Source organism: Hyperolius riggenbachi, chromosome 2 (assembly GCF_040937935.1).
Source record: "Hyperolius riggenbachi isolate aHypRig1 chromosome 2, aHypRig1.pri, whole genome shotgun sequence".
Taxonomy (NCBI): domain Eukaryota; kingdom Metazoa; phylum Chordata; class Amphibia; order Anura; family Hyperoliidae; genus Hyperolius; species Hyperolius riggenbachi.
The window spans coordinates 31,714,083-31,735,555 of NC_090647.1; the positions used below are offsets into that span (position 1 = coordinate 31,714,083).

Below are 21,473 nucleotides of genomic sequence, written 5' to 3' on the forward strand. Positions count from 1 at the left end.
ACCTGTGTGAGGTATGTGTACCTGTGTGAGGTATGTGTACCTGTGTGAGGTATGTGAACTTGTGTGAGGTATGTGAACTTGTGTGAGGTATGTGAACTTGTGTGAGGTATGTGAACTTGTGTGAGGTATGTGTGCCTGTGTGAGGTGTGTGCACCTGTGTGAGGTATGTGTACCTGGGTGAGGTATGTGTGCCTGGGTGAGTATTTGTTTACACTGGATATCTCAAGAAGGTTTAACAAGGGTTTCAACATTCAAAAAACAAACAAACAACCAAAACATATGTTATCTCTCCTTTTTATTCTACTTAGCTAACCTATACTGGTAGAACCTACCCGATTGACCTATACTGGGGAAACCTACTTGATTAACCTATACTGGGGGAACCTACCTGATTAACCAGTACTGGGGGAACCTACCTGGCTGACCTGTACTGGGGGAACCTATCTGGCTACCTTATACTGGGAGAACCTACCTGGCTAACCTATACTGGGGAAACCTACCTGGCTAACCTATACTGGGAGAACCTACCTGGCTAACCTATACTGGGGGAACCTACCTGGCTAACCTATACTGGGGGAACCTACCTGGCTAACCAGTACTGGGGGAACCTACCTGGCTGACCTGTACTGGGGGAACCTATCTGGCTACCTTATACTGGGAGAACCTACCTGGCTAACCTATACTGGGGAAACCTACCTGGCTAACCTATACTGGGAGAACCTACCTGGCTAACCTATACTGGGGGAACCTACCTGGCTAACCTATACTGGGGGGACCTACCTGGCTAACCTATACTGGGGGAACCTACCTGGCTAACCTATACTGGGGGAACCTACCTGGCTAACCTATACTGGTGGAACCTCCCTGGCTAACATATACTGGGGAACCTACTTGGCTAACATATACTGGGGGAACCTACCTGGCTAACCTATACTGGTGGAACCTCCCTGGCTAACATATACTGGGGAACCTACTTGGCTAACATATACTGGGGGAACCTACCTGGCTAACCTATACTGGTGGAACCTACCTGGCTAACATATACTGGGGGAACCTACTTGGCTAACCTATACTGGTGGAACCTACCTGGCTAACATATACTGGGGGAACCTACTTGGCTAACATATACTGGGGGAACGTACCTGGCTAACCTATACTGGGGGAACCTACCTGGCTAACCTATACTGGGGGAACCTACCTGGCTAACCTATACTGGGGGAAACTACCTTGCTAACAAATACTAAGGGAACCTACCTGGCTAACAAATACTAAGGGAACCTACCTGGCTACTTTATACTGGGGGAACCTACCTGGCTGACCTATACTGAGGGAACCTACCTCGCTAACATATACTGGGGGAACCTACCTGGCTAACATATACTGGGGGAACCTACCTGGCTAACCTATACTGGGGGAACCTACTTGGCTAACATATACTGGTGGAAACTACCTGGCTAACATATACTGGGGGAACCTACCTGGCTAACAAATACTAAGGGAACCTACCTGGCTACTTTATACTGGAGGAACCTACCTGGCTGACCTATACTGGGGGAACCTACCTGGCTAACCTATACTGGGGGAACCTACCTGGCTAACCTATACTGTGGGAACCTACCTTGCTAACATATACTGTGGGAACCTACCTGGCAAACCTATACTGGGGGAACCTACTTGGCTAACCTATACTGGTGGAACCTACCTGGCTAACCTATACTGGGGGAACCTACCTGGCTAACCTATACTGGGGGAACCTACTTGGCTAACATATACTGGTGGAACCTACCTGGCTAACATATACTGGGGGAACCTACCTGGCTAACATATACTGGTGGAACCTACCTGGCTAACATATACTGGGGGAACCTACCTGGCTAACCTATACTGGGGGAACCTACTTGGCTAACATATACTGGTGGAACCTACCTGGCTAACATATACTGGGGGAAGCTACCTGGCTAACCTATACTGGGGGAACCTACCTGGCTAACCTATACTGGGGGAACCTACTTGGCTAACATATACTGGTGGAACCTACCTGGCTAACATATACTGGGGGAACCTACCTGGCTAACATATACTGGTGGAACCTACCTGGCTAACATATACTGGGGGAACCTACCTGGCTAACCTATACTGGGGGAACCTACTTGGCTAACCTATACTGGGGGAACCTACCTGGCTAACCTATACTGGGGGAACCTACCTGGCTAACATATACTGGTGGAACCTACCTGGCTAACATATACTGGGGGAACCTACCTGGCTAACATATACTGGTGGAACCTACCTGGCTAACCTATACTGGGGGAACCTACCTGGCTAACCTATACTGGGGGAACCTACCTGGCTAACATATACTGGTGGAAGCTACATCCTAACAAGTTTGCCTCAGGCAGCAAAAAGTCTACAAATGGCCCTGTTGCCTGTTTTTAATTGTTACAATGAAGGAAATGCAATAATGATCATGGCAGGAAGGACCAGTGTGGTCTGAATAATTAAAATACATATTTTGATCCTGCGTACTTAGTGGTCTGCTTGACTAGGGGCGTGTCAGGGGTGTGAACTGAGGTGTGGCATGGGCGTGAATTAAAGGTGTCCCTGTTTCTTAGCTTGAAGCGCACCTGAAATGACATATGACATGATGAGATAAACATAGGTACATATAATACTAGTCTTAGTAGGAAATTCTCTGTAGTCCCTTATTTGTTTTCCACTACAGCTAGAGTTGAAAAAGCATGAGTTGCTATTGATGCAAAATAACTAAATAACTTGTTTGACTGCTTGTGGAATTCAGTCTGGGTTTCCTGAAAAGTAAATAGAGGGTAAAAAAGCTGAGAAACAGTAAGATGATGCTTCTAATAAGGCTTAATTGCAACAAAAAAAAAAAGCTCAAAGGGTCATTAATTCTCTCCCGTTCAGCTTAAAGAGGAACTGCACTGTAAATAACAATGAAAAAAATTGTATATTTTTTACAATATACTTTATAAATAATTTAGTTGGTGTACACCCATTGTGAAATATTTCCTCAACCGTATTTGAATTGAGAAATTTATCACAGATAGCGATTTCTTTAGTCCTGTCAGGCGATCTCTGCAGAATGTTTTGTTACTGAGCATTTTAAAGTCAGTACAAATAATACCTGGTCTCCAAGAATGCTCTGGGGGGAAGAATTCTGCCTAACTAAACAGCCTAGACTAAGCATCATTGGAAGGGCGGGACCACTCACCAATATACAGATATAGGAAGTATTTATGATACTGAAACCAGAAAAAAATTCCATAAAAGTGGGTATCTTGAATAATTTACTACATTCTACTATATAATTATCATTGATTTATAAAGCACTAGCATATTCCGTAGCGCTGTACAAAGTAAGAAAACAAATATGGGGTACATAATGAAACAGACAAAGATATACATCAAATATGGACACTGGTGCAAAATACAGAATTGGCAATTACAACGACATATAACGTGAATAAAATGTATAACAGTGCAAGCTAAGAATTGAATAACAAAGTCCAAGACACAAAAGGGTGAGAGCTCTGCCCTTGCGAGCTTACAATCTATATGTCACTACAGTGCCTCTTCATCAAGGCAGAGTGTGGATTCTACTGTAAATAGCAACTATGACAGCCTGAAGCAATCTTAAAGGAAACCAGAGATGAACGCTTTGGCACAAAATAAACATATCCCCTGATAGATTTTACAAAATAAATAATATATCTGGTATTTTCGCCGCTCTGGTGTGCCGTTTTTTTTGTTTTTTTTTTACTAAAACTCCATGCAAAACACAGTTCATCAGAAAAGCATGTTATTTAGTGGGCTTTGTGCAAAATGAAATCACCATTTCTAAAAACCTCTTATGACTAACAAATATAGATTTAAAAAAACACGTTTTTCAATATACCCTTACATTAGCGGCTCCTCCCATCTCATCACAGCTCTCTGTGTATACAGAACAGGAAAGCAGAGCCAGAAGGGGGCAGGCTTGGGCTTGAAAAGACATGACAGAACACAGACTCGGCTATAATGATTCCTGAGCAAAGCCAGACTGAATGCTCAGTCTGGGATTTTATCAGGGCTGATAACAAGCAGGCTGAGCAGTGAAGAATGAAACAGAGAGCAGGGTAGGCGTTTTCTGTAATGTCCCCACTGATATATATGGTAAAATACATGAGGGTGCTTCGTCTCTGGTTCACTTTAAAAATTGAGCCATTAAACCGAAAATAAAAATATGAGACTCATTCCCTTGTTACGAATGTTCTGTATCATCTATACTACACAAAGAATTCATTATCTCACAAGTGTATTTTCACTCCAGGTTCACATAAAAAAAGTAAAGAGGTGTGCATGTACAGTATACACTCACATATAAGCCTAATTTTGTGGCATAAAAATGTGCTGAAACGTTACCCCCTCGGCTTATGTGCGAGTCAGTGGAGCAGAACGGACGGTGGAGGAGGTTTTGTTACTGACAGAGGAGCGTAAGGATTGTGTACTAGTGATCCTGCTCTTGCCAGCTGCCTCCCTGCTGTATCCGTGGCAACCGGGGGCCCCCATCCCCCAGCAATTTCTGCATATCATATCTACAACGCCATATAGTGGCATCCTGAGACACAGCTGTATGTGTATTATTGGTGCATATCTGGCTATGGATAAAGGAGATGACTTATACTGGGGGCAGATATGGCTACTGGAGAGGGAGCTATACTGGGGAGGGGCTTATATGCGAGTCAGTCACTTTTTCCTGGTTTCTTAGGGGAAATTTGGTTCCTCGGCTTACAAGGGCGTCGGCTTATATGCTAGTAAGTACGGTAATACATCTAGGTATATAATGTTCCGTGAGTTTCCAGCAGTCTCATTCAATTTCTTCATGTCAAGGACACCAGGAGAGCGCCCCTTGGTGTCTGTGGCTGTCCATGATCTGTCACGTGACAGCTGTCTGATAGTGTTGGGGTGTAGCTCAACTGCTGAGTCTCTGAAGGACGGTGACACATCCATGATGACTGGTGCCTCGAAGCAGAGGCTGTCCCTCCAATATACTGCCTGTAGTTGGATCATACACCAACGTCTTGTCCGTCCCCACCCCGTCCTCATCCCTGCCCCCCATAATGTAGATCTTCCCTCCGCAGGCGGTCAGTCCACAGCTTTCCTGGAAAAAAATGGAGACCGTGTTTAGTTGCATCAATTTAAAGAGTACATGTGGTAAAAAAAAGACAGAGCTTGTTATGCCAGTCTCTGATGGATTAGGGAGGGGGTCTCAGGTTTGAAGTGAACCCGAGCTCTTGCAAAGAACAGACTGAAAAGTGTTCATTCCACATCGAAATGCTGTAGAAATCAGCTGCACCAAGCTGTGTTTGTTTATTTAAATACAGAGGAGTGTAACGAGTGGGTAATCAGTAGGCATGACTCACAGTTCCGCCTCAGTGTTAGCTTACGTACAAGAAAGACAAATGCTCCCTGAAAGTTCATCCAGTAAAAAAACAAACACTTTTTTTTCAGGGCTCTTTTTTTAGGATTTCTGTGCATCGTAACAAATAATTTTTCCCCCCTGATTGTTTTAATACTGTCCCTAATCTTTTAGAGCAGAGAGGAAGTTCTGAGCTCAGATCCACTTTAAAGAAAAACTGTTAGCCATACAATGCATTAATAAAAAAACAAATAAGCAAGTAAATAATTACTTGCTCTACTTACTTAACAGATGTATTGCGCTGTCCACTGTTTAATTCTGATTTTACAATGTTTGCAAAATCCAGTGACTTCTGGTTCTGGTGGTGGCCATTTTAGATCCCATATGCTTAAAGAGAACCCGAGGTGGGTTCTAAGAATCCAATTAGCATACAGAGGTTGGTTCTGCATACAATGACCACCCTCTGTTGCTATACTGTTTGTCCCAGTCTCCCCCTTTCGCTCTGCTATGCCCCATAAATCAATCGCTGTGCTGGCGACATGCAGCGTGTCGCCAGCTGGCTGTTTACATGTGAAGTGTCAGTCTGCCGCTCCCCCGCCTCCTCCATAGTGCCGGTCCCTGCCCGCGTCCCTTCCCTCCAATCACCGGCGCTATGGAGGAGGCGGGAGAGCGGCAGAGACTGACACTTCACATCTAAACAGCCGTCACAAGCACGGCGATTGATTTATGGGGCATACTGTAGCAGAGCGCAGGGGGGAGACTGGGGTAGACGGTATAGCAACAGGGGCCGGTCATTGTATGCAGACCCAGCCTCTGTGTGCTAATTGGATTCTTAGAACCCACCTCGGGTTCTCTTTAAGTATTCCCCCTGGCATCCTCTCTCCTCCCCGCACTATTACAGAACAGAGTGGGGAGTGATAAAGGCAGTGCAGACCAACTCACCTACTAATAGTTCCAAGCACTAAAATTCCTGTGCATAATCTCTGCACTACCACAGGAGGCAGCGCAGAGAGTATAGAAGGGAACTCCAGTGCATGGAACCATAAGGAAGTGAGTCTGTGTGCACTGCCTTTATCCCTCCCCGCTCTGTAATAGTGCGGGGAGGAGAGGGGATACCGAGGGGGCATGCGGGGTGGAGAAAGATGCGGCAGGAGTGAGGACATGGCAAACTGCAGTAGGGGGGCCGAGGACAGTGTCAGGGGACAGCCTCTGGCCCCCCTTCCTGCACCCTAGCAGCTGGCAGTGATGTCAGTGACAGAGACTTCAGCCAATCAAGGCTGAATTTGCATGTGACATCACTTCTCTTTTGCGCCTGTGACTCTGCGTACCACATTAGAGCCAGGGGGGGGTAAGGAATAAAAATCAATCAGCAAAAAGGTGAGATTGATTTTAGACTTTTATATTGCCTCTTTAGCATCCATTTTTCTTGTAGAACAGTTACTTATTAGAGAATTGATTTTAGATTTTATGCCTAACAGTTACTCTTTAAATACTTTCTGTCACACTGGCCAGATCGCTTTGTGCCTCCCAATCTGCTTCAGCCCACAGACCATCCGATCTTGTGGATGCAATCGATGTGCGGAGGCAAACAGACAGGCCAGGAGGGAACGCGTTAAAAAACATCAACACTACTACACACAACTTGACGGTAAAAGTCTGCCACCACCTCATTTATTCAGGAAAAGAGGAAGAAGCTTTACAATCGGAAATTGGTGTGGAAGAATGATTGTGATTGCTATTTTCACGGTTCTGTCATGACACTTACCTCATCCGAATTCTTGTCTTTGGGTCACACTCACAAGTGATGCTCCGCCCCATTCGGCAGTGCAGTTGCGGCTATGTTTCTGAAGACTGACAAAGCTCTTCAGAAATCTCCACCTGCATTGGCGCAGGCCACACCCAGCTTAGCAGCCACCAATTAGGCCGTGGCTGCCAAGCTTGGTGCTGGGGGTGGGCTGCGGCAAAGCAGACGGGCCTTTGCAAAAAAATGGCCTTAATACCGAGGGGGCAGAGCAATCACCTTCCTGGAGGGATGACATCTGAACAGGTAAGTATTTAACCCTGACATCCCCCCATCATTAAGGGAAAGCCTGCCATGACAGGTTCTGTCTCTTTTATCCCCTCCCGACCTCCTAATGCCAATCGGCGTCGGGAGGTTGGCATCCCTAGGAGTTTTGCAGGAGATCGCGCGTGCCATCCGCTCCGTCATCAGTCTGCCAGCAGCGATTGCTGCTAGGAGACTGTTAGACGGCGAAACGGCCATCTATTTACATTATACAGCTCTGCGATCTACGGCAGCACTGTACTGGGGACAGCAGTGTCACTCGGCTGTCCCCTGGAGAGGCTCAAGAGCGATCGTCTCTCATAGGCTGTTGCCTATGACAGTCAATCACTGTGATTGGCTGGCAGGGGGAGGGATGGAATGGGGATAGTTAAAAAAAAGTAAAATTTATTAAAAAAAAAATGACAATTAAATTAATTTAAAAAAAGCCTGCAGCATTGATCAGAGCCCGCCAACAGAGCTTTCAGAGGCCACCAACAGGAAGCTCTGTTGGTGGGCAGAAAAGGGGACAAGCTGCATGGCACCAATTAGTAAATAAGTAGCCTGGCCATGGGGGGGGGGGGGGGGGAGAGGGGGAAGGCTACAATCCTCAAGTGGTTAACTGAAGACTGAAGATACTCTTTGACCACTTCACCTCCAAGGGTTTTTCCCCTTAAAAAGCAGACCAATTTTCTCCTGTCAGCGCTCCTTCCAGTCATTCACTATAACTTTATTACTACTTATCACATTTAAACAATCTATATCTTGTTTTTTTCACCACCAATTAGGCTTTCTTTGGGGGGTACTTTTTGCTAAGAATTATTTTATTCTAACTGCCTTTTTAACAGGAAAGATAAGAAAAAAAACTGGAAAAAAATCATTACTTCTCAGTTTTCAGCCATCATAGTTTTAAAATAATACATGCTACCGTAAATAAAACCCACACACTTTATTTGCCCATTTGTCCCAGTTATTGCAACGTTTACAATTTTTCCCTGGTGCAATGTATGGCACCAATATTTTTATTTGGAAATAAAGGTGCGTTTTTTTCAGTTTTGCGCCCATCACTAATTACAAGCCCATAATTTTAAAAGTAACAGTAATATACCCTCTTGACATACATTTTAAAAAAAGTTCAGTCTCTAAGGTACCGTAACTATTTATGTATTTTTTTTTTTTTTTACAAAAATTTTTTGGGGGTAACTATTGGCGGGTAAAAAGTTTGTTAATGGAACAAAATGTATGTAATTTTATTATTTGGCCACAAGATGTCCTATGCATAGTATTACTAATACGTAGTATTAGTGTAAGTATCGTTTTTTATAAATGACGGCGCTATCTCATTGATGGCCGCGATCATTCACAAGGGGACTTAAATCAATGAATAGGAACCGTGTTCCCATTCACTGATCTCCCGTCTAATGATTGGCGGCAAGAACGAGCGCGGAGGGGGGGAGTTGGGGCGGGGCAGGGGATCGGGATTGCGCGTCAGCAAGGCACATAGCAGCTACGTCCCTGCGAGAAGATATGGGAAAATGCAGGGATGTAGTTACTCGTCCCGGGGAGGGGAAGTGGTTAAGCTTGCATGCAAATATAATGCGAAATGTACACAGATTAGGATTGGGCTAATCTAAATCTTTTATTATGTTTTTGTAAGCAAAAATACTGTATGAATGTATAAATGTTTTAATGCTAAGTAGATGGGTGTCTATACATTGTTCGTTTGTTGGAAACCTTTGGCTTTTTTTAATACTCACCAGCGGTCCAGGTAAAGTGGCTGCTGCACTCCACGTATCTTCCTCTGGGTTATATCTGAAGATGGTATTCATTAAGCCGCCAATGACGTATATCATCCCATCTAAGTGTACTGCACCAATGCAGCTCTTGCAGAAAGGGGCTGGAGACTTGTAGGTCCATTTATCTTCCTCAGGATCGTAACATTGGACCTGAAATACAGAGGATTTTCATCACAATGTTCAAAATACAGTCTGCACTACTCCAACAAACAATATAAGAAGGAAGGCCCTGCACTCTATAAGTATTCCTGATATGATCTTCACTTAATTCTCAATGTTTTCATTACTCTGGATGTCCTTCAGTGGTGACTTCTCTTCACTCACTTACTCTCTGTGGGTGTTCCCCAAGGCTCAGACTTTGGGCCTGTACTCCTCCCTCTTTACAACCCCAAGGCTCAGACCTTGAGCCTGTACTCCTCCCTCTATGCAACCCCAAAGCTCAGACCTTGAGCCTGTACTCCTCCCTCTATACAACCCCAAGGCTCAGACCTTGGGCCTGTACTCCTCCCTCTATAATACCCCAAGGCTCAGACCTTGGTCCTGTAATCCTCCCTCTTTACATCTTTACTTATATCCTCTTTTTGTCTACAACACTTTTTGCATGTAGATGATTCACATGCCCATTGCCCGCTGAAAGGAAGGGTCAGTTTTCAGACCCACTTGACCATCAGGGATGACCTAGAAATAATGCTCTGTGATTCTCTAAATTGTCTTTGTGGACATGTAAGGTACTTAAAATTTTATCTGATCAGGCTGAATTATTATTACTCTCTCACTGTCAAAACTTGCTGGTCTGTGCCCATGGCGGTTGCCCTAGACCGCACTGCCCAAGAAACGGCCCTGGTGTTATGTGTGTTCTATAATTGTACATAATTAAATTGTCAGTTTGGTTAAATAGACAGCCATCCATTTAATTGAACCTGAAAATATGGTACAACACCAGCCTGCAACCTCACATATCCAATATGATCCAGAGGAAGGCGAAAAACCTTTACAAGGCTTGGACCAATTAGCATTAATATTTATCTAAGGTTAACCTTGGGTCAAAGTCATATACTTACCTAAGACTAGGGAAGCCTCAGGATCCTACAGAGGCTTCCCACGCTCTCATCTAGGGATGATCGGAATGAGCAAATTCCGTTTCACCGTAAATCACGGATTCCGTCAGTGTTAAATTCCGTCGCTATGAAAAATCCGCCGGATTTGTACGCAATTCTCCGGAATTCCGGATTCCGTGGGAAAAATTGAAAAAATCACTAAAGTAACCTTATATATCCTATATGATGGTCCATAGTCCCTATTAACTTAGTCTTCCTCTCTTTCTCCCTCCTCCCAGGGTCTCATCTTCCAGGGAATTGTAGCCTTTTAAAAGCCAGCTTACATTCAGTGGCTGGGAATTGAACCCAGGTCTCAGTGTGTGGTAGGTAACTGACTTAACCACTATACAGCATGTAGTGTGTTGGTGGTGGTATAGTGGTTAAGTCAGTTACCTACCACACACTAAGACCTGGGTTTAATTCCCAGCCCTGCCTGGGTTCAATTCCCAACCAATGTGAGTTGGCTTTTGACATGCTACAAATCCTTAAGCACACTAATTTTTATCTTGGATTGAGCACATTGAGCTGCGGGGACCCGGCGGAACGGCACGGAGGGCGCGGACGGTGCCCTCCGTGCATTGCTATTACATGCAGGTATTTAACTTTTTAGGTCTTTTTCGCCTCGGAAGTCCTTTAAGCACGCTAATTTTTTTCTTGGATTGATCATAATGGTGCATGCTAGGCTGGCTTCAGCATGTAGTGTTGGTGGTATAGTGGTTAAGTCAGTTACCTACCACAAACTGATACCTGGGTTCAATTCCCAGCCCAGCCTGGGTTCAATTCCCAGCCACGGTATGTAAGCTGGCTTTTGAAATACTACAATTCCCTGGAAGATGAGACCCTCCTCCCTCTGCGAGGAGGGAGGAAAGGGAATAGGAAGGAGGAAAATAGATAGGTGAGGAAATAAATTTGAATTTCGTAAAATTCCGCGGAATTAAAAAAATTTCCACGGAATTCCGTTTAGAGCTATAGCAATTCCGTTCCCACCAGCAGAATCAGAATTGGCCCAATTCCGTCCGGAATCGTGGAATTTAGAATTCCGCGGAATCCTGCGAGCATCCCTACTCTCATCGAGTCCCCCATTGCCAAGTACGGACTCCCCAAAGGAACCGAACAAGACGATAAGAGAATTCTTAAGATAAGTCAATTGAATCAACCCCATAGAGTGTTACACTACCTTCTCTGTGCTTACATCGTCATCCACTCCTCCACCAATGACGTAGATCTTGTTCAGGCAGGCCACCACTGCTGCAGAGCTCACAGCTTCTAACATGGGGGTGACAGGAGTCCAGGTGTTGGTGAATGAGTTGTACCGTTCCACCAAAGATAACCTCTTCTGGCCGTCAAAGCCACCAACAGCGTAGATCTACAGAGAACGAGAAGGGAATGTTATCACGTCTCGTCTAAGGCCACCAGGAGAAAGCTTGGCTAGATGGAGCACTCTTCTTTCTTTCTATTGTATTGTAGACAGACTTTTTTGCCCTACATGACATCTGTAACGATTACTGGAACGACCGCTTGATAGCCCAACTCTTGCAAATTCAGGCACTTTAGTTTTGATTAGAATTTCTTTAAGATTCATATAATGCGTATTAGAGCTTTAACTATAAGCTTTTACAAAAATTTAAAGTTAGCCAGTAAATGGGATTGTCCTGATTCAAAGCTTTCTGCCTTAGTTGGTAGCCATCATGCTAAAAACTCTACTACTAAGGCAGTGAAGGAAAGCATAGGCGCTGATTCCTGGTACATTTTTTATAGACGGACATTTCACGAGCCACATTTCAGATGGAAATGGGTAGAATGGTGGTCATTTCCCATCATTTATGGCGATATTTCTGCACTCACCTGACCCTTTAAGGCGGCCACGCCGTGCTTCCATCTTCCAGTGTTTAGTGAGGCCACTTTAATCCAACAGTTGATGTGGACGTTAAACATCCAGACATGGCGGCTGTCCATGTGACCACCTGGAAAAGGGTGATAGGAAGTATGAGTTTTACCCAAGTGATTTCTGAATGAAGTTACTGGCAAGTTAATTATACGGTTGTCTCTTAAATCTTAAAGTAACTTGAAGGAACCCGAGGTGTGAGACCTATGGAAGCTGCCATATTTATTTCCTTTTAAACAATACCAGTTGCCTGGCAGCCCTGCTGGTCTTTGTGGTCAGCAGGGTCTAAATCACACACCTGAAACAAGCATGCAGCTAAGGTTGTCAGTTTTGTCATAGACATCTAATCTGCATACTTGTTCAGGGGCTATGGCTAAATGTATTAGAGGCAGAGGATCAGCAGGACACCCAGGCAATGTGCATTATTTAAAAGTAAATAAATATGTCAGCCTCCATGTGCCTTTCATCTCGAATTCCCTTTGGAATAAAAGTTCTCATCAGTACCCAAACTCCCAGTCCCCATCCAGCTACTAGAGATATAATGAAGCCTAAGGATGGTGCCATCTTCTTCTGGTGGGATCACACACATTAAGAGTGGGTCCACACTAGACCCGGTTGCAGGACGGACACTGCAGTCCGGATCAGGGGAAGTACCCACCGTACTGCAAACTGATGAAAGTGCATCAGTTTTGCATCAGTTTCCGTTCAGGTTTTTCCCTGACAGAAAACGTCTCCATCATTAGGAAGGAGTGGGAGGATTTTTTTGGGCCAATCATAAAGCTCAGGCTATCCATTTTAACATCCGTTTTTTGCCTGTGGAGCTGGAGATGCATTTTCTCATTGCTTTCACCACCCCTGCGTGTATCCGTGGTCCTGATCCGTTGCGTGAAAATGCAGCAGATCCGGACCTTCCGTTCAGGTTTTGAAAACGGATCCCCGCAAACGCAGACGGATCCGTTTTTTACTTGGGTGAGGCTGGCTGCTATTTTCAACATTAGTATCCGGGACTCCGTTTTTCATCAGGTTTGAAAAACGCAGCCACGGATACGTTTCCGGACCTAGTGTGGACTGGCTCTTACTGGTCTTCCAACCCCCCCATAAGTATTTGAGGTCCCTCGGTCTCCTCCCATGCTCTGTCCCTGCTTTGTGTGCCTCCTCAATTATGCTATTATTGCTGGCAAAGTTGTACACATGCACAATTCCTAAAACTTGCAACTGCACATGTGCAGAATGCTCCCAGCCACCAGAGCACGATTGAGGAGGCACATGGCCGGGACAGCGAAGGCATCGCAGTCCACGGCTGCTGACATCGGCATAACGGAGCAGCCAGGAAGGACATCTCAGATATAGGCCTCAATTCACTAAGCTTTATCAAACACTTTATCAAACGTTTGATAATTTACCTCGTGAGTAAAATCTAATTTTGAATTCACTGAGGTGTTATAGATTTATTAAATGTTTTATCGATAAAACGTTCAATAAATCTATAACACCTTAGTGAATTCAAAATTAGATTTTACTCATGAGGTAAATTTTCAAACATTCAATAAAGTATTTGATAAAGCTTAGTGAATTGAGGCCATAGAGTTGTGCCGAATATCAAATTTTGGGTTCACAAATTTTAAATCGAATCTCCGCAAAAGTTTGTGGATCTGGCGAATCTGCGAATCTCCAAAGACTTCAAGGGGCAGGAGAATTTTACAACCTTCGAAGACTGTTTTTGGCTTCAAAAGTAATGGAAAAGTTTTTTCAAGGGGCCTAACACCTGGACTGTGGCATGCTGGAGGGGGATCCATGGCAAAAGTCCCACCAAAAATCACAGAGTTGGCGCAGTCGTGTTTTAATCGCTAAAGGGCAGAAATCACATTACATTCCTAAATTTGTGGAATAAAAGTGCTTTAAAACATCCGGCGTGTGTATATGTCAATCAGGTAGTGTAAGGCTCAGGGCCGGATTTACCATAAGGCACTGTAGGCACGTGCCTACAGGCGCCTGATTGGGCAAGGGCGGGGTTTAAACTGTCCCCTTCATAATTAAAAACCTCAGAGAGCGATCCCCCATGACAGCGCCGCACGGTCCGCCCACTTGCGTCATGATCCGGCGGCCGCAACTAAAGTGACAGGCAGGGCAGTCTGATGGCGGCTAATCACACATGCACTGTCTATTCCGCTCTTCCCGCCCGCCGCCGTTATCATGCCTGCACGCAGCGCTGCAACTTGTAGTGAGCAGCAGCTGCGTGCATGGGGGGGGAGCGGGCGGTACGCTTCTTCACGCTTCAGTGTTCAGTCTCTGCTGGCTGGGATCGGGAGAAACCACGTGGGTGGCCACCAGAGCTGAGCGGGCCGGGCATCACTTGCCTGTGAAATTAGTCTGCCTGCGCCCATAGCCCTGAACGAGGAGGTGGGAGACCAGTCCAGTGGAGGTAGGTAAAAAGCTCCGCTCTGCTTCCCTCTCATGTTCACAATGCAGCCAGCCAGTCAGCATGTTACAGTCGGGGAGGGGGGCAGAGGAAACAGATGTACGGGGAAGCCTTGTCCTGTATAGGCTACAGCTCCGCCCCCTGTGCGTATGCTATTAGGGGCTTGAGGGGCACGCTGTATCTGATCTTTCCCCTATGATCTCTGACACAAGGCAAGGGAAAAGGGGTCAGGCCAGGGGCACACACAGCTGCAGTGCAGAGTTTGCTGACAGCGCCATGCATTCCCTGCTGCTTCGGTTCCAGCCTGATCTAGACAGTGTCACCTGGCTGCGAGAAACTTCAGCTCAAGATGCTGTGAACAGTACTTTCCCTTCCTGTAAAGTTAGCTAGCTCATTGAATGGAGGAGGGGGAGTGATGGTTTTGTTTTATGTGTGTGCATGAGAAATGGGATGGGGAGGGGGGGGGGGATTATGGTGTGTGTGTGTGTGCGTGCGATTGTGTGTGTGTGCGCGATTGTGTGTTAGTGTAATCTGTATGATCTCTGTGTGTGATTGGGTGAGTGTGTGTGTGATCTCTGTGTGTGATTGGGTAAGTGTAATCTGTGAGTGTGTGTGTGTGTGTGATTGGGTGAGTGTAATCGCACAGTGTGTGTGTGTGTGTGTGTGCGTGCGTGTGTGTGTGTGTGTGTGTGTGTGTGTGTGTGTGTGTGTGTGTGTGTGTGTGTGTGTGTGTGTGTGTGTGATCTCTGTGTGTGATTGGGTAAGTGTGTGTGTGTGTGTGTGTGTGTGTGTGTGTGTGTGTGTGTGTGTGTGTGTGTGTGTGTGTGATTGGGTGAGTGTAATCGCTGTGTGTGTGTGTGTGTGTGTGTGTGTGTGTGTGTGTGTGTGTGTGTGTGTGTGTGTGTGTGATTGGGTGAGTGTAATCGCAGTGTGTGTGTGTGTGTGTGTGATCTCTGTGTGTAATTGGATAAGTGTAATCTGTGAGTGTGTGTGAATGGGTGAGTGTAATGTGTGTGTGTATGTGTGTGTGTGTGTGTGTGTGTGTGTGTGAGATTGGGTGAGTGTAATTGCACAGTGTGTGTGTGTGTGTGTGTGTGTGTGTGTGTGTGTGTGTGTGTGTGTGTGTGTGTGTGTGTGTGTGTGTGATCTCTGTGTGTGATTGGGTAAGTGTAGTTAGTGTGTGTGTGTGTGAGTGATTGGGTGAGTGTAATCGCACAGTGTGTGTGTGTGTGTGTGCGTGGTGTACGCAATCAAAGGGCACCTGAAAATGTGGGTGCCCAGGCAAGCTGATAGTAGAATATTGGTAAATTTGCCAATATTTTACTATTAAAGAGTAAAGAAGGAAACTAAAGAAGTAAAATATCGGAATTAAATACCGATATTTTACTAAAGCTCAACCTACCCCTACTCTCACACAGTACCCTCCCCCTGACACCTAACCCTAACCATCCCACACTGCACAGACACCTTACTGACATAACTCTATCCAACCATTCCGCACAAACACCCTACCTAACCCGAACTGCCCCCGTCTCGCACGAAATCCCTTCCTGATACCTAACTGCCCTGTCCCCTCCACACAAACACCCTACCTGATGCCTAACCATAACCACGCCCCCACCACCAATCACCACAGAAAAAGAAAAACGTAATTTTTCATGCGCCGCCATAGACCCATTGAAATAGTGGCTCTGAGGAGTAATTTGATCACCTGATGAATATCGGGTACTGGACCGCTAGGCTGCTTTTTATCACTTTGCCGCTACTTCAATGCCTTGCATAATTTTATTTTGAAACAAAAGGGGTGTGGCCTGTGCCTCTGGGGCGGGGTTTAGGGCGCCAGATCTTGTGTGCCTATAGGCTCCTCAGCTCTAAATCCGGCCCTGGTAAGGCTTATGCCCACTTCACACTGACAGACGCGTTTAAAGCACCACAGTCCACAAACAACCGCAAAGACCTTTAGTGATTACATGAGGTGAGCATATCTTTGTTTTTACTTGTTGAAACCCCCAGGACATAAATGTTAGTCCTCTCGGCAGCAGACTTTGTGTAGTGGTCGCCGTGCTTGTGCGCACAATCGTGGGAGTACAGGCGATCACAGTTTTCCAGCCCCTATGGTCAGGCTGAGGTAGTTCAATGACAGTTAAGTGACCAAAATAACACTGATTCTGCACTGAGGCATTATACAGAGGTCAGTAGTGGATACTAGATGCCAGTAGTGGTGGTGAAGGATTATTGGGTTAGGGTCAGTGCATTACTAGGGCCAGCAGAGCAGACCTGTCTCCTATAGCACTGAGATCTTATACAGGGGCTAGTAGTGGATACTAGACGCCAGAAGTGGTGTGAAGGTGGGTTATGGTCGGTGCACTACCAGGACCAGCAGACCTGTCTCCCACAGCACTGAGGTTGTACACAGGGGCCATTGGATACTAGATGCCAGTTGTGATGTAAAGGATTATTGAGTTATGGTCGGTGCACTAGTAGGACCAGCAGACCAGTCTCCAACAGCTAACTTGTGCACTGGCCACAGAAGAGCAATACAATAGCAAGAGAAACATTGTATCAGCCCTAAGAAGGGCTTAGCTATTCAAGACAATGTGGTGGCAGCAAGAATGTGCACTGAGAGGACACAGAACACAAGCCTACCTAACTCTCTCCCTGTCAGCAACACACTGTCCCTCATCTTCCTAGCACAGAAGCCAAACACAGACTGCAAAGTGGCTTCTGTGCTGGCTTTCTGATAGGTGGGGGGCGGTCCAGGTGGTAGGGATAGCTGATTGGCTGCCACGTGCCTGCAGACTGTGATGTAAGGGGTCAAAGTTTAGCTTGATGATGTATAGGGAGCGGGTTGAAAATGCCATAATTCCCCACACCCGTTGTTCGTCGGGTTATGAGGGGCTGGAAGAAGTCCCCAAATAAGAAAAAAACTTAACAGTTGCCCTCCCTTAACAATTCCCTTAATGCAGATATGTTATATAATAATATATAATAATAATAATCCGAACATTTGTATAGCGCTTTTCTCCTTTCGGACTCAAAGCGCTCAAGAGCTGCAGCCACTGGGACGCGCTCAGGAGGCCACCATGCAGTGTTAGGGAGTCTTGCCTTGAACTCCTTACTGAATAGGTACTTGACCTAGCCAGGATTTGAACCCTGGTCTCCCATGTCGAAGGCAGATCCCTTAACCAGTACACTATCCAGTACCATCACTCTGTATAGGTGGCAAACATTTGCCCCCCCAAAAAAAGTTTTGTGTCCTTAAATAACCAGGACTCGGGCTTCTCATAAAACTCAGCAAACATAACAATAAAAACTTGGGTAAATCCTACCTTACTCTGACTCACTACAGCCATACTTGGGAACGTAGCCAAGTCCACTTATCATTCTTTCTAGTAAACCTCATTTTGAACAGTAACCTGGAATCTACAATAGTGTCATCTAGTGGCCAAATATCAGAACACATTCCATAGCTACATCCTTCGCTATTTTCTATTTATCAGCTCTCATTCATCTGAATTGACTTAATCGACCATCTGAATCGACTTCATCAGCTAGTTTCCTTGCCATGAGCAAACTATTTGCATCTTGGTTTGTAAAACATGCAAAATTAAAGCTAACAGTATTCCAAATTAAGCAAAGCCGTACTTTAAAAAAAAAAAATAAAAACAGAAACGTATATACTACACAATTAGAGCCCATAGAACCAAGATATTTTGATTAGGTTCCTATTTTGTTCTATAATTTGGTTTAAAATATCTAGCTGTAAATGTTAAAATGACCTGCATGTTTTGTTCTTTGTTCTTATATGTTGTACATATGTTAATGTAACTAAAAACGTAATGCCCTTTGATAAGGGAATACTGAATTGCTGTAAGACTTTATCTGAATTTTTCTCAATAAAATATTTTGAAACTAAAATATCTAGCTGTAGGTCTTCCTCTAAAATAACTCTTCCCTTATATACCTCATACACACACCCAAAACTTACATCCAGAGCTATTTTTATGCGTAGGCAAACTAGGCAATGACCTATGGTGCACCCTGTTGCCAAAGAACCATGCCAAACGCACAGAGGCATAGCTATGGGTGGGCAAAGTGGGACATATGTCCCTGGGCACAGCACCGTGAGAGTGCTCAGCACCCAATGAGTGAGGCGGCTCGCTGATTGCCCGAAGTGCCCCTGTGTCTCTCCCTACCTCTGCAGAAGAGTGCAGAATTGGCAGCTGGCTATCTAAAAGGGGGGAAGAAGGAACATCTGGCTATCTATAGGGGGGCACACCTGGCAAACTAAATGGAGAAAGAGGGGCACTTCTGGCTATCTAAAGGGGGCACATTTGGCTATTTAAAGGGGGCGCATCTGGCTATCTGAACAGGGGAAGGGGGCACATTTGGCTATCTAAATGGGGGGGCGCAGTGGTGTACCAATAGGGGATGCAGAGGGTGCGACCGCATCGGTGCCCTTGGGCCAGAGGAGCCCCCGAGGGGCCCTCCCTCAACTGCAGTATTAGCTCTTTATTGGTCCTGTGCTGGTAATGATCACTTTTTTTATTTTTTTATTAGTGAAAGCTTTATTAAACATTAAACGTAACAAAGTAATGTAATGATCACTTCTATAGATGCTTTGAGTACTAGTAATCATTAACAAGCTGCTCCCCACCCACTTCTTGCACCTCTGACACTGTAGTTGCTATTGGCAGATTTTGGTGCGCAGTATCAATTGTTATCTACAGAGTGTTTGGGGGGACCCAATGTAAAACTTGCTGAGGGGCCCACAGCTCCTTAGCTATGCCACTGAGGGTAAGGGGGCCACATTTGGCTAAACAGCCTTTGTACATTTGACTCCACCCATGACCACGCCCACATTCTGATGTGTGGCCATGTACATTTTGTCCGGGGTGGGCAAAAACTGTCTATGTCCCCGGGCGCTGAAAACCTCTGCAAACAAACTTTTCCTTATGGAATTATTAAACAAAGCTACTAGTACCATGATGGACCGGGCAGTGCACTGTGTGTGCATGTATGTTTAATACACAGTATTTTATCACCCTTCTAAAGAACTCCTGCCAGGAGACTGGGGGCACCTCCGAAGCAATGCAGAGGTCGGCATGTGATTTTCTCCACGTGCAATTCCGTGTTTGCAATTCATTTAAAAGAAAACTGCAAGTTTTTGTGATTTTTTTTTAATATACATTTGCATGCAAAATTTTTTTTTTTTTATGTGAACATCAGTGAAGCTAATTCACATAAAAAAAACAACATATAAGTAAGTTTAAAATAGCGTGTGAATGTCTGTGCAAAACGCAAATTTTTATGCAAATTCTCTGCGTTCCCATTCCCTGAGGCAGATGTGTACGAAATCAGAAATCCAGTGTGATACCATTGGATACAGTACATCTGTGGCAAACGGGGTTTTGCAGTTTTGCAAACCGCAAGTGAACCGTGCCTAAAGCCTTGTACACACATGCAGTTTTGATTAGCCAATGCATGACCAATCGTACAACCTCCATGCAGCATGAGGGCCAAAGCTATGAAGTGATTGTGTAGGTAAGCTCTCTCATACTACGTAGAAGTGGTAGAATTGGCCAATCAAAATTAAAGGTGCTGTAGGATCGTTTAAGGTTTGTGATTCAGACACTACTGCAGCCAAAGAGATCAGCAGGACTGCCAGGCAACTGGTATTGCTTAAAAGGAAATAAATATAGAAGCCTTGCTTTAGGTTCCCCTTAAAGGGCAACTGAAGTGAGTAGACTAAGGAGGCTGCCATGTTTATATCCTTTTAAACAACACCAGTTGCCTGGCAGCCCTGATGGTCTGTCGGGCTGCAGTAGTGTCTGAGTCACACCAGAAACAAGCATGCAGCTAGTCTTGTCAGATCTGACAATGTCAGAAACACCTGATCTGCTGCAAGCTTGTTGTATGGTATATGGCTGAAAGTATTAGAGGCAGAGGATCAGCAGGATAGCCAGGCAACTGGTATTGCTTAAAAGGAAATAATCATGGCAGCCGCCATATACCTCTCTCTTCAGTTGTCCTTTAAAGGGCCACATACTGGTACTGAAGTGATTATCATTTCCCCGCTCCAGCATCAGTGCCCTATACTGTAACTGAGTGTGTACCATGTACATAAGGAAAGTGTCACAGTGTTTTCGGGATTAAACTCATGACAGGTGCACTTCAGGATGTTCTCACCTGAGATATAAATGTTATTCTTTAATACGCAGACAGCCGGCTCAGACTTGCCATATCCTGGGAGCCCGGAGAGCGCCATCCACTGGCCTGTCTTAGGGTTGCAGCCATCAATGTAAGGTAACTTTAACACTCCTCTCTTATCGCAGCCGCCAACAGTGACAATCAGCTCAGACAGATCCGTGAATCTGGAGGGACAGCAGACAGCAGAGCGTTAGTGTAGGAATTCCACTAAGGGGTGTGTCATAGGGCCTGTTATGACCAATGGGGGGAGGAAGAGCAGAAAATCCACTAAGGGGTGTGTCATAGGGGCTGTTCTGACCAATGGGAAGGGGGGAGAGAGCAGAAATTCCACTAAGGGGAGTGTCATAGGGGCTGTTCTGACCAATGGGGGGGGGGCAGAAATTCCACTAAGGGGTGTATCATAGGGGCTGTTATGACCAATGGGGGGGGGGGGGGCAGAAATTCCACTAAGGGGAGTGTCATAGGGGCTGTTCTGACCAATGGGGGGAGGAGGAGCAGAAATTAAACTAAGGGGAGTGTCATAGGGCTGTTCTGACCAATTGGGGGAGGGGGGTTCGGGGCAGAAATTCCACTAAGGGGTGTGTCATAGGGGCTGTTCTGACTAATGGG

General features: G+C 45.4%; 1 protein-coding gene across 2 annotated transcripts in view; it reads right to left on the reverse strand.

The window, feature by feature from the left end:
- Positions 1-4,581: 4,581 nt before the first annotated feature.
- LOC137545417 (kelch-like protein 35) overlaps positions 4,582-21,473 on the reverse strand; it is a 38,723-nt gene continuing 21,831 nt past the window's right edge. For both annotated transcript variants that reach the window (XM_068266610.1, XM_068266611.1), the window contains exons 3-7: positions 20,844-21,028; positions 12,196-12,314; positions 11,528-11,716; positions 9,215-9,403; positions 4,582-5,158 (exon numbers count right to left, since the gene is read on the reverse strand). In XM_068266610.1, the coding sequence (XP_068122711.1) occupies positions 4,970-5,158; positions 9,215-9,403; positions 11,528-11,716; positions 12,196-12,314; positions 20,844-21,028 (871 nt within the window). In that variant the 3' untranslated portion in view covers positions 4,582-4,969. The remainder of the gene's footprint in view (positions 5,159-9,214; positions 9,404-11,527; positions 11,717-12,195; positions 12,315-20,843; positions 21,029-21,473) is intronic.